The following is a 16,315-nucleotide window of genomic DNA, read 5'->3' on the forward strand; positions in this document are numbered from 1 at the left end:
GCCCCGCCCCCAGCCCCGCCCCCTCCCCAAAGTCTCCGCCCCCGGCCCGGCACCGCCGGCCGAGCCTCCGAGCCCCCGGCCTGGCACCCAAGCTCCCGGCCCGGCACCGCATGTCCGATTTTCCCGGACATGTCCAGCTTTTTGGGATTTCCCCCCGGACGGGGATTTGGAGCCCAAAAAGCCGGACATGTCCGGGAAAATCCGGACGTATGGTAACCCTAGTACATAATTACTGCTGCACAAAACTGTAAAGGTCTTGGTGGAGGTATCTGAAATAAACAGCATGGTGTGGATATTCAACCAATGGAGTCTGAGCAGGTTTCTGTGATACCAGAGAGCAGGGACAGAGAACTGCCCTGTTACATTGGCCAACAATACTAATTCCAAATCAGGAGAGACTAAACAATCAACTGCAATGTAAAGCCAAAAAACAGCCTTTGTCCATTTTCTGACCAACCAGTGTTGGCCTCAACTCACTAAAGATTTTACTGAGGATCTTACCACCTAATAAAAGAAGCTTTCACTTTGATGGTGAATCAAATTAAAGCTTCAATTCTAGAAAACAGAGCAGGGCCTAGGTATTGGGTAGAAGAGACAGTAAACAACTGCTCAACTGAGTTTATTTTTTATATATTTATGTGACCACAGATAAAGAAGTTCCACTCCTGTGGCTATCTCACATCTTGTGGACTAGATTGTGGCTAGTGCGTAATAGTGGGGGGACCACTTAATAGGTCTTTCTTCCTCTTTCGTGATCCTGTGCAAAAGGCAGCCTCAAACTCAGTCCCTGCACTCCTGGCAAGTGTCTAGTACTGAAACACCTCAAGGAGGAAGGACAGCAACAGGGTGTGGTGGGAACCATGGCCCCACTATCCTCCCACACTGGCCAATAGAATAGGACCAGGACAATTCCACACCTTCCCAAAGGGTTCTGTAGCTCCCACTCTGGCATGGACTCCCACTCCCAGAGGCTTGCTGTTTGCGTGGCGCGCTTCAGCGCTCACTTTGCAACCCAGTGCAAGCTCCAGGTGTAAAAGCCAGAATAGAGTCCTACGTGTTGTAAAGAGTTCTTCAGCCTCTTGAGATAATAGAAGGAACACATTTTAACTCACAGTTATATTTAAATTTCCATATTTCAACATTTTTCAAAAAAGAGAGGAAATGATTCCAACAATAGCACAATGAACATATTTAAAGCCTGAACTACTAACATGCAACAGGAATAAATTCCTTTACTTTCATAATTATAATTTACTGTAGTGAGAATATATATTTTCTGAAGTCCATAGTATACAGGTGCTGGTAGCCAGGTTCACTTCTGGTCTTACACAGTTGCATGGGTATTCGGTAACCTAATCGGAATGGAACTAATCTGCTCTTTTAATGTAACAAAAGACCTCAAAATTCAATTTCTGACCTTTTCTGAAGTTAACATCCCATTATAAAGACCGTGGGAAGCTCAGAGCCCTGATGGCTTTATTCTTTCAGGTTGTCTGGTAAGAATCTGAACAAGACAGGAGTACACTGGCTTACATTGTACGTGTTTTCTTTGTGATGAGGCAAGATACAAATATTTTAAATGAAAGTCTGAATACTGAACAATGAAGTAATTTTGACAAGAGGGAAACAGCTTGTTTGATCCAGTGTGTGTGTGCGCGTGGGGGAGGAGAAGAATCACAACCTGAGAGCCAGCAGATCTGCTCTCTATTCCCGACTCTACCACTGTCTCACTATATAATTTTGAACAAGTCACTTAGCCTGTCTGTGCTTCAGTTTCCCCCTATGTATAATGGTGACAATGATACAATGCTTATTACCTACCTTCATAACGCATATTAACATCTACGCATGAAAAGTGTATGTCTTAAGTATTATTTCACATCTTAAATATCTAAGTATTTATATAACCACAAACCTGAACCAATGCATTTTCCTTAGTGGCATTAGATAAGTTTTGTTTTCAAAGAATTCACCGGAAAAAAAAAAAATCTGTCTCAGAATCCACTGTGCAATAATAAAAATAAGAATAGGAATACTAAATTAAATATTATAATGTTTAAAAGTATAGTACTAAAAATATATTACTAAAACAATATTTTAATACCGTATTCATAAACTACATATAACAGAGCTTACTTACAGGTGAGCTATCCTCTCTCCTTTTAGAGGAGGTAGAATGTTCCCCGAACCAATTAGGCAGTTGTGCACTATAGTGAGACACTGCTGTACATCATCTCTGGAAGTCAAAAAAGTTAACATTTAAGTCAAAAATTTTAATGTTAGAAAATTATAAGTGAAGACTGTTTATTTTCTTTTTATCAATTTTTTTAATAAAGATGTTTCTTCTTGGGTAATCTTAGAAGCTTCTCCCCATTAGAGGTGCTCTGCAGGCAAGTCATTCATTTCTGATCCTCTAATTCATTAATTTTAAAGACCATTTCATAAAATATCCTTTCATGAAACACCTCCTTTCACAAAGCCCTGCCCTCAACAGTTTAGTTTTCTGAATTATTTATTTTGCACACCATCCTGAAATAGTATCAGAGGGGTAGCCGTGTTAGTCTGAATCTGTAAAAAGCAACAGAGTCCTGTGGTACCTTTAAGACTAACAGAAGTATTGGGAGAATAAGCTTTCATGGGTAAGAACCTCACTTCTTCAGATGCAAGAACCTCACTTCTTGCATCTGAAGAAGTGAGGTTCTTACCCATGAAAGCTTATGCTCCCAATACTTCTGTTAGTCTTAAAGGTGCCACAGGATCCTCTGTTGCTTCATCCTGAAATAGTGAGAGAAATCATCTGCAGCACAAGATGAAGATTTTAATTTAATGCACAGATAATGCTGATTTTTCCAAACCCCAAATATTATCTGAAAATTTTATCTGGTCCTATATTCAAAGTCGGTACTGAAACTCACATTTCTATTTTTTTTTTGGGGGGGGGGGGGGAAGAGTGGGGAATTCACCACACAGTGAACAGGAATCAGTGAATGAAAGTTTTCTTCAGTACATAAAATGTTCTATTGTGAAGGGGATCATTTTCCCAGGAAGATTTTTTTAACAGTATTAATGTTTTTATATCTCTGTGCTACTGTAGATTTTGAAGAACAAAATAATTTTTTCCTAACTATTGGTAATGAGTGGCCTCCTAAAATCAAAACTTAGAACGCTTCCATCATATAGGGAATCTGCGTATTACACTAAAAATTTACATTAGTTACAAAGTTAGTCCTCTGTCCTTTTATTAAAAAGGCTTGTGATGAGCAGTTTATACATTTTAAAATAATTTCTGGCACTGTTTTTTGAATTCCTAACTAATTTTGGGGGGAGAAGTGCTCCTTGATTATAAAATCCTTAGCTATTATGCATTAAATGTGAAGAATCAGTGTTTAAAAACATTAAGGATGTCTACATTTGAACTTTTTATTCATCTTCACCTGTATGACTCCATTATAAAGTGCTGGGAAATATTTATATTAAGGAAATTAACTAAGATAGAATACCTCCTCACTGATTTTTGTATATCGCTTAAGCATAAACTGCTAAAAATGTGCTTTTATTTCCAGGACAAATATCCACAAAAAATGTGATTTCTAGTTCTTGGACGATGGAGTCAAACTATTGGAGTTGGCAACTATGGGAGAAAAAGGAACTCAAGCAGTAACAAATTTCAAACATCTCTGTACCTGGGTATACAGCACTTATCCAGGATCCATCCCTAACCCTTACCTATCAGCCAACCGCAATACCACTAATGGCCTCTATTGGGTCTGTTGCCCTGTTTTCCTCTCATTTTCTAGTTCAAGCTCTTGAATTTATTTCCCTGCTACTGCTTTTTTCCCCCTCAATATTTATTATTTTAATATCGTGAGAACAACTATATACCCTGACCAAGACAGAGATCTCATCATGCCACACACTATATAAACAGATTCAGAGATGGTCCCTGCCCTGAAAAGCTTAAAATATAAATACAAAAGGCAGACACAGGGGATATATAACCAGAGAAATGGATTGTAAATCCCATACTAGTTCCGCACTCTGGTTAGCTCCTTTTTAAAATATATTTTTGGCTGGAGTTCTGTAGAGAGATGACTGAAAGGAGCAGGTAAGAGGCAGCCAATGGTTGTCATGGATATATGAAAATGTGGGAGTCTGCTCACAGAGACAGAGAGCTGGAAGGACCCCACATGTCTGTCTTCCTGAAGGACACCACTATAAACTTAGTGCTTACCTTAATCAGAGAATACTACCTATGAGTTATAAAACTACATGTCCATGACTAGTCTTTTAGGAAGAAGCTTAAATTGATACAAAGACCCCTATGTTCAAGGACTTTTACACTATGATGTTTCTGACCATAGTTCAAAAGAATCTGTCACATATTTAAAGCAAGGGGCATCCACCAAAATGCCCAGAGTTTTCAGAATTTACAGATGCTTTACAGATCTCAGGAAAAATATTTCAGGAAGTCACATGGCAAAGCATCACCAAGGTGTTTCACTATCCTTTATTTTATTATGTTTTAAACGTTTACAGTGCCTATTACTCCTGGGGAAATTCTGCACCACTGCACACATGCATAATTCATGTGCTGCACATATTTTTATTTTTTTCTGCAGAAAATAGCTTCTGCTGGAAAGTTGCTGGAGTTACGCCTTTTGCTCACCAGAGGGCGCTATGGCGCTAAAACAGAGCAGCCACTCCCAGCTACCATAGGGAAGAGAAAGAGCCTGCACTGCCTTCTTCACAGCGTCTGTCAGGCCAGGTCAGGAGACAGGGGATATGGGGAGACAGCATACGGAAGATGGAGCTTCCGGAGTCACAAACAGGGGTTCATAAGGGCTAGTGGAGGAGGACAGAAAGGGGCAGGGGCTGAATGGAGGTACAGGGCCCCCAGGGGGGACATAGGGATGGGGGGGGTTGCAGGGCCACATGGGGGCAGGGAGATGGCTGAGGGGGTGTAGGGCCACATGGGGATGGGAAGTGGGTGTCTGAGTGGGGGTGGAGGGACACATGGGGACTAGGGGTGCAAGGACATGGGACCCATGGGAACAGGGGCAGATGTAGCTGACTGAATGGGAGAGGCTAAGGGTCAGCCAGGATCTGCATGGGGAAAGCTCCCTAACAATCCCTCTCCCTCCCTAAACCTGTTCCATTCTTCTCCCACCCATACCTAACAACCCTCCAGGTTCACTCCCAGGCTCCTTCCCTCTCCCTCAACTCCTCCATTACCCCTGGCTCCCCCAAGCCTTTGCACTGCTTCTGAGGGGTGTGGGAAATATGGTTCTGTATTGTAGTTTAAATGAATTACTCAAAGTGCTGTCTTAATATGCCTAGTAAGGAATTTATTTGTCAAAAAACTTTCCTGAATCTTTTTTATCTGTACTATTACAGACATGCTTGCTGACCAGTATTTTGAAATAAATTACCAAAATAATTGAAACTGGTGTGATTATATGGTATTATTTTGACCAGTAAAATATGCAGAATTTTGCAGAATTTTAAAATATTGTGTGCGGAATTTTTAATATTTTGGTGCAGAATTTCCCCAGAAGTAGCCTATGCAATAGATGCTAGCCTATGAACATAAGCAATGCAAATTGCAGCTACTAATATATATGGAGAGAGTCACTTAGTGTATCGCACATGAAACTACTGACCTGGACATTTCTTGTTTTCCATTTGCATAGTGCTCTAGCTTGGTGAGCTCTGGCTGAAGAAAAGAATCCAGTAAGTAATAGGCAAAGGTTATTTCCTTAGACGAAGGAACATGCCATTGGATATTCAGGTTCCACAAGTCACCTGGTTTACCCCAGTCCTACAAGAACAAAAACAAAAAGCCATTTCCCCTTAGTAAAATGTGAAGCAAAGATTCATTAAAAACTTAAAAGATGTGAATAACATAACTTCTAAATATAAGACTACCCATAAGTAAAAATAACTGCCAGTTCAAGGAGTTAAATTTATACTCAAATCTAGTTGGCAATCCAAGAACAATATGAAATCTGCAACAAATAGCTAAAATATAAAAGATCTGCTTGCAAGGAATAACTCACTGACAATTCTGATGTTCTCACTGAAGTAAATTGTTGCCATTTGACACAGTCATTCAATTCTAGGTCTCAGATATACAAAATACCCCAAATTCTAACTGATTTTTGATCTTTCCATCAGAGGTCACCAAAAGATTAGCCTATTTTATCAGTTTTCAATCACTCACTCTTTTAAAACAATCCTGAAATTCGGTATACTCATTCATTATAAAAAACAAATTTAAAGTTTGATATTCCCATCCCAGATCATCAAAATTCAGTCTAATAATTTACAAAGCTTATTTGAATTCCTCTGTGGTGCAGTAATGTTGTGTCCAGTTTGGAGAAATTAAGGTAATCTGAGGTCACCCATTCTAATTACCCAGATTTTAGCCAAGAAAGTTATCAAATGCAAATAAGTGACAGTTATGTTAACATAAAAGAAGGACAGCTGCCAGCTAGTGTGACTTGACAGAGATTTTGTAGAACCCAAGAGCCCCAGTCATGGATTAGGTCCCCACTGTGGTAGGCGCTGTATAAATACAGCCCCTGACAACCTAAAACTTAAGTTCTCTACCTACAGAAAAGAGATGCACAACAGACAATGACAGCACAAGATTCCTCATATTCAGCTCAATATTTTTCTGGAGAAACCACTGTTAGGAACAAGCGGTTATTTCAGGCTCTATGCTCATTTAGTGTCTGACCTCTTGACCAAGACATTCCAACAAGGGTCCCAAATGCAATGTGGACATGTCCACAGGGGAATCCCATCTTATTGCATATAGAGCAAATAGCCATCATATTATATTATAATTACTTTTAGGTCAGAACGGGTATGTATGTTTAATAAAGAAACCAGTGTCAGCTGAAAATCAAGATAAAAACCCTCAAAAGGCTCAGGAGTTTGCTACTCAGATTTGGAGGATAGTTCTGCAGTTAAGTTTTGCATTAACACATTTTGGGATGACTCAGCAGATTAGAAGAGCTTTGTGTTGCAGCAACTCATACCAGAGATAGGAAGGGACACGTTATTTTGTGATTTGTAGACAGAGTTCAGACATGGTACAGAATCAATGTAGGTAAACACCTGTCTTTCCTCCAAATTCACAGACACCTGCTGATATCTGCTTATGATGGCAAGAGCTCTAAATCAACTAACTGTCATATCCTTGGCAACTCTTCACAAACACCCTCTTCATCTCCAGTTCTTGCCTATCTTCATGCAGTTAGTTAAGAATATAATCTTACCATATTGCTTCTAAAGCTTTTAGTTTGGTTGACCTCAGAAACAATCAGTAAAGAGGAAAGTTAAGATGACAGGGATTGTCCATTTGTAAAAAAGAGCTTGCTGTTACTTGTCATCTTTGGAAAAATATCCAAGTCTTCCATAGATATTACTTTGTAGAATGACAAGTTAACACAGAAACAAATATTATAAGAAGCATATGATAGATTTTTATGACAATTAGCAGTTGGAATAAAGTGTCTGTTTAGAAAGCATGTGGTATGCATAACTAACTCTGAAATACTGGGTTTTCTCCTCAGTTTCAGGACAAGTATTCAGAATAACAGGTATATATATATTTTTTTTTTGAGGCATGCTTATAATGGAAGTAACAAGTGGTAGAAAGCTACATGACTTGATTTTTATACAAATATATACAACAAAACTGCACTAGCTTCCACCAATGAAGATGACATCCACTACAATTTCTGAGTTTTTCAGAAGACAATCTGATTAAGTAAAATGTAATTTTATTGCTAGAAAAGGCTCCCTTAATAACCTGAAAACCAGCTGACAACTTGCGCATTGTTGTATATTAGTATGTCAACGCAAAGAAAAAAAACCAAAGGCCAGCAAAATATTCAAGTTGCAATTTAATGTTTTGTTACTATTGCTGCATCTATTTATATTTTAACTGAATTTTAAATGTGACAGTGCAATTTCACTGTACATTTTTTATTCTGATTATTTTTCTTTAAATATCGCTCCTCAAATATTTGTCTATTATTTCTCTGTTGTGATCCTTTTATAAAATGGTCTTGTTTCCCAACCACTTTCAACTGGTATAAATGACTAAACAAAGGGCAAGGCAGTGGAAAATCAGGTTTAAAAAAAAACATGTTCATATTTACTTATTTTGCATACATTTTCCACTGTTCATGAAATCATACGTCCCATATGTGGGGAAGAGGAACCAGGAAGAGCTATAAGTCTGACTCATCAGATATGGAGGTGAGGTAATGATGTTTTGGGAGACAATATCAAATATGTTAATATTTTCTGGTCTAGACTTTTTATGTTAAAGAAAGGGAAAAAAAGGGAGGGTTGGTGGAGTGTTGAGGAATCCAAAACTTTGCTGCTCAACTTTAAAGCTAAGAGCAATTTGTACCACTGTATCTCATGATTGTCAGGTCTTAAGTCAGCTCATCATAAATTGCTACATTTAGGCATAATACAAAACTATGATCATCTGAACACTATTTAAATATAATAGTGTGAACATCAGCAATACTAAGTGTGCTCCATGTCATTAAGCTATTCAACATAATATTTAGCATTAATCTTTTCAGCTACTACCATAAGATTATTTCAGTTAATATAGCTACTAATTTGCAATGCAGGTTTCAAAGTTTAAAGCATCTTTCAATTACACTTTCCATAGTCACTGTATTGATAAATCTTGAAATAAAAACAAATAAAATAGAGTAGCATTTTTTTTTAAAAAGGCTGTCAAATCCTCTACTCCTTAATAAATGAAAATCCTTGCCTTGATAGGAAAGTATTCAGAAAGAGGCTTGTCAAAGCCACCTGGCACACTGCAGTATTCTGTGGGGTAGATAAGTGTAGTAGAACGAAGAAGATGGTGCAGTAGGTTACAAGACAGAATGTAACCCTGCTTACAGGTTAAATGTAGGGTTCGCTGCAGAATCTTCACAAGCTGCTCCCTGTATGGCAGCAACTTCTTTCCATCCACTCGAGTGATCTAATAAAATGGTAGAAACGTTTAGAAGTAAACATAACCAATAAAGTTCAAGAGCTGTAGCACAGGAGAATAAAGCTAAACACAAGTCCCCAGTACCTGGTATAAAACTCTCTCAAAGTGGTGCTTCATTAAATTTGTATAGAAACACCCACTTCTGCTGCTACATGAAACAATATCAACTTGACTACTGTAACAGCAACTCCTGACTCTATGGCCTCCCCAAGTCCCAGTGCTGTCCAACCTCCATCATGTGCAAGATTTCTACCTTCACCAGTGGATCTTTTCAAGTTTCATTTTAAAATATATATCTTCTCTTGCACAGTTTCATCCCCTGTCCATTACTGATACTAGAACCAAAGACTTTAAAATTTATTTCCCATATAACTAAGACATTCATTTTCTGTAATGTATATCATCTATTACCCACTCTCGCTTAATTTTGCAGTCTTTAGGACAAAGACTATATGTAATATTACATATAAACGTTAAGCATAATAGTGCAATAGCAAAAATGAACTGCTTTTTTCCCCCGCAATGGCACTAAAGTTGAGCCAACGATGGAACAGACATGCAAAGAGACAACCAGAATTTAAAGTTTAACATTCTTTGCAATACCTCTGACAAAAGCTGAAGGTTCCAAAGTAGCTCCTTATCTAGCTCTTCATCATGCAAGACATCATCATCTAAAGAGCAAAAGTGTTAAGCGCTACTGTTACTATATGGTAGCTAAATGTTCATATCTGAAGGTTTGCCAATTTCAAAAGTTAAATCTACTTGAGTATTACAAATCAGCTCAGCAATTCACATCCAGAGTTTTATATTTATGAATGTTTAACCTGCCCCAACCTTCAAATTCATATTTAATTCCCACCCACCAGATGCCAATGCAGTCAGTGTGATTGTCAAGAAGTAAATGCATTTATTTAATACTAACTCAGGAATCAGAGTCAAGCCTATTCTTATAAGTGCTTTTATTAAACACAGCAGACAAAAAGTTTGTTAATATTTATCTCTTGAAATGACTTTTGGAAACCACATTTCTTTAGAATTTGTTTACAAACAGAATCTTTCTACACACATCCTAATAAAAGCACTCTCTTCCCATTTATCCTTTCCCTGTCTGTCAGATGACTTTAATTTATAAAAGAAAACAGAATATTCTCCAAAGAGTAGCTGCTGATTTTAAAATACCAATTCTAAGTTTTAGATCAGCAATACTCCATCCTGTAGGAGGCTAGTGGAATACAATTTGAAATCTTCTGAACTTACTGATGGTAAGATGAGTTATAACACTGCAGCAATGGGGCACAAAGAGCTTCAGAGATTCCTCAGGGCAGCACTGAAAACATTGTCACAAGTAATCAATTTAAACAAGAAGATCTTACAGTGATAAACATGAAGCATAATCAGCATAATCTCACAACATTATTTACAACAGAAAAGTAAAGAAATAAGAACAGGACCTTACTCAGCTCTGGCTGTTATTCAACCTAAAACTTTTCGATGGTTGGAGTTTGATTCCATACTTTTAATTCTCAGCAAACACAATGGTATATTTGAAGTGTAATACAAACTGCATCTCAAACTTGCAGTCCTATGGATTTTAAATTATACTCACATACTAATTAACCTGTTACATTTTCATCCCATTACAACTATCAGATTTTAAGCAGGATAATTAGAGATAGATTGTAAGAAAAACCTAAATTTCCAATCACATTTAAAGTTTTCCACAAAAGTAATGCAGGTTCAATAAGTAGTAATAGTCTTGTATGTAAATTAAACTCCCAGTGAAATAAAAGTGCTCTCTTTCTCACTTTTACTGCAGCCCGGCACATGTCAGCAACCATCCGACCAGCAACTCTTGTCTCAAATATATTTGAAACAGCAAAGTTAAAAACTTTTTCCAAGGCAACCTAAGTGGAATACAGAAGAGGAAAATAATTTATCTCATCAACCATCTTTTGAACAGAGCAATGCATTGCAGTACTGCACATATGAACAGAGTCGATGCATGTGTGCAGCAAATCGTGTCCTCATCGTTATTCTGTAAAATGTTACTGTCAAAAGTGCATGTCAAATAAAAGCAGAAGAAACATGGACCTGGAAAGTCAGAAATAGATATTCTGCAGAATCATTTTAAATACTAAGAATGCTTGAAAGTTTAATATGGAGAGGTCACCCATTCAATTAGCTTTAGTTATAGATGTTTTGTAGAGAGTGGGGGGGGGTAGGGAGGATGAGGGGGGGAACACATTTAAAAAAAAAAAAAAAAAAAGACAGCAACTTATTGACAGAGAAAATCCTGCATGGTTCCTTGCTTGTATGGCATGGCTGGCTTGTTACAGGAAGCTTCTGCAGCCTATGTCAAGTTCAGTGCGTTGGAAGATAAGGATGCTACAATATGGCAATATGTTTGGGGCAAAGAGCTTCACAGTCTCAGAACATTTTCCCACAAGTAACTTTTACTTTGTTACAACATGAGAAGACATCAGAAGCTCACAGCAAAGAAATTTTGCTGCAACAGCTACCACTTCAGCTACCACTGAAAATGCTTCAAATACAGGAAGCTCTTATATTAAGCACAGCAATATTTTTAAGTGTTTGATTTTTTTGTAAGGTTGTATTTTCTCATTAATAAAGTCAGGGGTCCGATGACACTGGGGGTAGGAAAAAAACACCACCAAACATAAGTAGTGCCCCAGATGATGCCATATTGGGATACTGCCCTCAATATGGGCAAATATACTCCTCAGGGGGGCCCCCATGGGAATGAAGGCAGCTAGAGGAAATCAAAGACCTATTGCTGGTTAGCAGGGGAAGTCAATATCCAGTTCAGCTTTCGGATGCTTCCGTAGAGACACAGTGAGGACAAAAAGAAGAGCCTTTCATCAAGTAAGCCATAGAACTCTTCAGAGAAGTTTCCCACTCCCTGGTAGGATCTTACCTATCTCCCTCTCCCTCCTCACAACTTAGTGGCCAAAAACACACATTTTCCTGTCACTATATTGGGTGAAAGGAGCCAGTTCCTGGCAATGGTGCTGGGCCAATCCTAGAGCAGCTGCTTTCCCCGCCTCCACTTTGGCTTTTCAGAAGGTTTGCAAACTGGAGGTTTAGTTCCCATCCCCATATATAAACTTCTTTACTTTTCCTCACATCCTACAAGCTGGACCCATAGAAGGGGAAGAGCCTCAAACAATTTGTTAAATGACATTTAAAAGAAAACTGCTTAATTCTGTCACCCATCTGCAGGACAAGTGAGATAAAATGCAGTCCAGCTTGTGGGTGACTAGTCACTATCCAAATAATGAAACAATTAATCCATTCAATTGGAAGATATACAGATTAATACTTTATAACAGCAACACCACTTTGGTTTAATATAAACCTTCTAAAGAAGCCATACATACTACAATATTTCATGAATGGTTGATGAAGCAGCTTAATTTCTGCATGTTAAGTGTCCAAACACACATGAACTGTAATTTAAATATCACAAGGCCAGAGTTTTTACTATAAGATTCAGGGAAGGATTTGCTTATAACACTGGTGGGCAGAGAAGCCACAGTAATAGCAAGTTCAAACCTCTGGGGAGAAAAGGCAGTATCTGGGACTTCAGTAGTTACCACTAGCAGATGAAGGGGGAACCTTGCCAAACCAAAAATTGACCTCTACTATTGTGTTTTTATCTGTTAGTAAGAGTATTAAGTGTAGAACATACACTTTACAGTAAGTTTTAGCTAAGACTTTTGTACTGGAGCACATCACTGTAGTATCTGACAAAGCAGACATCATGAAGCATTTAGCTCTTCTTTTCCAGGTTCTCATCAGAAGTCCAAATGTGCGGCCATTATCAAGAGAGGACGACTCATCAAATGTACAAGCACTTTGCTATCATAGAAAGAACAAAACCCTCCTTGTACAAAACTGAAAATGAGCCAAAGGTAAACATTTTCTTTTTTCAGTACAAAAGTTCCACATACCTTAAATATCTCTTTTGAACACTGAGTGAGGATTGTACTGAATGTGGAAGAGAGACCTAATTCCACTAAACTCTCTAGATGAGTCATCTTCTCAGTTTCAGTCTCCTCTCTAGTTTGTTCTAGTGTGCTGCTTTCTATGAGTCCAAAACATCTAACAATTGGAAAAAATCAATATTTAGTAAATGAATAAAAAATAATCTTTTAAGATTTTCATGCTGAAGTTAGTCTACACACTTACCTGTCCATAAACTGCAGAACAAAATCTTCAAATTCAGCAGTAGCAGAGCACAATTCTCTCTCCACCTACAGTTTTCCAGTGTAAATAAGAAAGACTGAACGTTTAACTAGCCTAATTAAATATATATTTATTATTCTATAAATTAATACGTTTTAAAAAATACTTTTTAAGTAAGGTTAGCACTTGGACCGACAGACTGAAGAACTTAGTATTGCAGTCCGTTTGATCTACAGTCCAAGTAGGGAGCCACAGTTCAATCTTCTTTATACTGTCCTACCAGCATGCCTGGCCCTGCAATCTGGTGGTTTAACCTCTGAGGGTGAAAGTAGTTCAGTCTCCACGGCCATTAAATCCTTGGCCTCACTGCTATCTCCAACAAGGATGTCAATTAGTGCTAATTGTGATGGTAGATTTTTTTCATGTTATCTGTTCACTAGGAACTCTGGGTGCAAACTCTTGCTATATTTTCGTGAGTGCTGTGATTTTGTGGTATTAAAATTCATCTCTGAATGAGAAGTCTTTGGCAGCTCAGAATTTCTGCCTGAGCTGTAATTGATGGTACAGTTCTGAACACTGTCATAAAGGGCCACTGCTCAGATACTAAACTGCAAGTATTGGACAGCAGCTGCCACCAACAGAGGCCGCTGCTACATTTGTTGAATCCATCTGCACCCCAGCTTATACTGTTTGTGTCAAGCATGGGAACAGCAGACTGTGGGGCAAGCAAAGAAGCGGTGGGGGTAGCGGGGCAGCAGAGGGTGGTACAGGGCGAGGAGATGGCTCAGAGGGCAGCTCCTCCCCAATCCTCTCCTCTATTCAACACTAAGTGGGGAGAGGAGCGGACACAGAATCAAAGATGAGCGGAAAGCTGGGGAGCACAGCAGAGAACTGTTTCCAGGCATGGGTGCTGGATGGCGGAGGGAGGGGGTAGCAGAGGACAGAGCAAAGAGTTGAGATCAATGCCTGGGGATGGGATGATTTTGGTTGAGGGCCCCACCTACCCACTAGAAGTGAATGGGAAAAGTCCCCCAGTTTATGTGGTGCATTTTAGGATGACCACTGAAATGATCACGCACAAAAAGGGTGATTTCCCCTAAGAGTTCAAAACTGACCAAAAAAAAAAAAAAAAAAAAAAAAAAAAAAGCAGTGAGGCACTTGCTTGCCTTTTCCCCACCCCTAGAAAATCGTTTCCATTTTTGGATTTGTGAAGGTGGCAATAGTGGGAACTCAATGTTCAAACTCCTTTCCAAGAGGCTACCAAACGGTCAAATTATTAATTTTAATCAGTACCAAGTTGGGCCAGATTTGGACTAAAAATGAGACGTGATATATCTCATTAACAAGTCTTCAGTAATCTACATGCTTTGTTGGATTTATTGTAAACACATTAAAGGGGCACTACCTGTGGTTTTATAAAGCCTAATACTAACAGAAGGCTATGATTTTTTTTTTGAGTATCAAATACAGTTTGGATTTAAAATATCTCCAAACACTGCAATATTGTACTAATGTATGATAACTGAAAAGTGAAAAGGGATCAATTTTCATTGCTCAGTTCAGTAAACCTAAACAGTGAAACTATTTAAGATTTTGAAAATTATTTCTCTTATATTAAGCTATTACTTATAGGAAGTATGTTGTTTTTAACTATGCAGGGCAACGTTCTCAGGATGCCCCTCTAAGACTCTTTGTAACACACTTTTACTAGAAGGCCGTTAAATTGTATTCTTGTAGAGAGATCACTATTGTACTACGAGAGTAAGCAGTGCTTTGTAGCTTATATTTTATGTCTTGGAAGCATTCTTACCTCTGTGAGATCATCTCTCTCTTGCAGTACAGATGAACAATCTACCAAAGGCACCAGAGTAGAAAACGTGGCAATAAACTGGAATGTGATCTGTTGGGAGTTGCAAATCCGTCTCAATGCATATTATCAAATTATATATATTAAAAGCTGATGAGACTTGAAACAATCTATGGGATTTAAAGCTTAAAGCATTAATTATTACAGGAAACCTTTACAAACTTTCTGTAAAAAAATGAGAAATTGTTTTTGAAACGTTTATTAATATCTTTAAATCAAAGCAAAAAACTTCTGTACCGGTTACTACCAAAAATCAAGTACAGAAAATAATTCCATTTTCAGTAAGATTGTCTTATTTTGTATAATTCAATTATGGAATTTTAAGGAAGAGAGACTTCCAACCTAAAATGTAAAATATGCATAGTGTGACAAAGCTCTGTCCTTGTCTCTGTGGGTCCTGCGTTTCCTGGCAGATTTTGCTAGCCTCAGAGGCTCACTGTGACCCTCCATGTAGCCCTTCTTTTTCTAGAGGCAAGGGTCACAGCCAACTGAGCCATTTTCATCATAAGCCAGCAAGGGAGGTGAGGAGAAGCTACCCTCGCTTGCACAGTCTCTGTTGTCTCCCAGTCTCAGTTATTAATCAGGGGTGAAGGGGGAGGGAGCCCAGACCCATCCTCTACTCCGGGCTCCAGCCCAGGAACCCTAATAGTATCAGCTATGGTAGCTGACTTTTTAGAAACAGGACGCGTACAATTCCCTGGGCCACTTCCCCTGAGCAGCCCCTAATTCCTCAATATCCATTTCACCCTTACCTCAGGGCCTCCTTCCTTGTGCCTGATATGGTTTGTACTGCTCAGTTTCTCCAACAGCACGGCTTCCTCCTACAGCTCCTGACATACGCGTCCACCTAACTGGGAGGCTTTTAACTAGTTTCAGCCAGCCCCTGATTGGCTTCAGGTGTCCCAATAAACCTAGCTGTCCTTCCTGCCTTCTGAAAAGATCTTAATTGGCCCCAGGTATCTTAACTGACCTGGAGCAGCTGCCATTTGCTTATCCTGGTAACAGGAATTTGTTTAGCCTGTGCCTAATATAGCCGTCTCCCACTACTTTACTATAGCCATCTGGCCTTGCCCTGTCACAATAGGTATGCTATATTGAAAGATGCACCAAATGTGAAAGTGACATCATTAGGAGTCAAGTATACATTATTTAAATACTTGATCAGCATGAGTCCCTAAGATATGGGCATTTAAGACCTGATCCAATGC

The 16,315-nt window shown here is 38.7% G+C and overlaps 1 protein-coding gene across 2 annotated transcripts in view; it reads right to left on the reverse strand.

Annotated features, from left to right (window-relative positions):
- PSME4 (proteasome activator subunit 4) overlaps nt 1-16,315 on the reverse strand; it is a 214,173-nt gene that overhangs the window by 124,163 nt on the left and 73,695 nt on the right. For both annotated transcript variants that reach the window (XM_034764386.1, XM_034764385.1), the window contains 9 exons: nt 15,051-15,140; nt 13,244-13,308; nt 13,006-13,156; nt 10,840-10,938; nt 10,292-10,361; nt 9,638-9,705; nt 8,807-9,022; nt 5,661-5,818; nt 2,141-2,236 (listed from right to left, as the gene is read on the reverse strand). In XM_034764386.1, coding sequence (XP_034620277.1) covers nt 2,141-2,236; nt 5,661-5,818; nt 8,807-9,022; nt 9,638-9,705; nt 10,292-10,361; nt 10,840-10,938; nt 13,006-13,156; nt 13,244-13,308; nt 15,051-15,140 — 1,013 coding nt within the window. The remainder of the gene's footprint in view (nt 1-2,140; nt 2,237-5,660; nt 5,819-8,806; nt 9,023-9,637; nt 9,706-10,291; nt 10,362-10,839; nt 10,939-13,005; nt 13,157-13,243; nt 13,309-15,050; nt 15,141-16,315) is intronic.

Source organism: Trachemys scripta, chromosome 3 (genome assembly GCF_013100865.1).
Source record: "Trachemys scripta elegans isolate TJP31775 chromosome 3, CAS_Tse_1.0, whole genome shotgun sequence".
Taxonomy (NCBI): Eukaryota; Metazoa; Chordata; order Testudines; family Emydidae; genus Trachemys; species Trachemys scripta.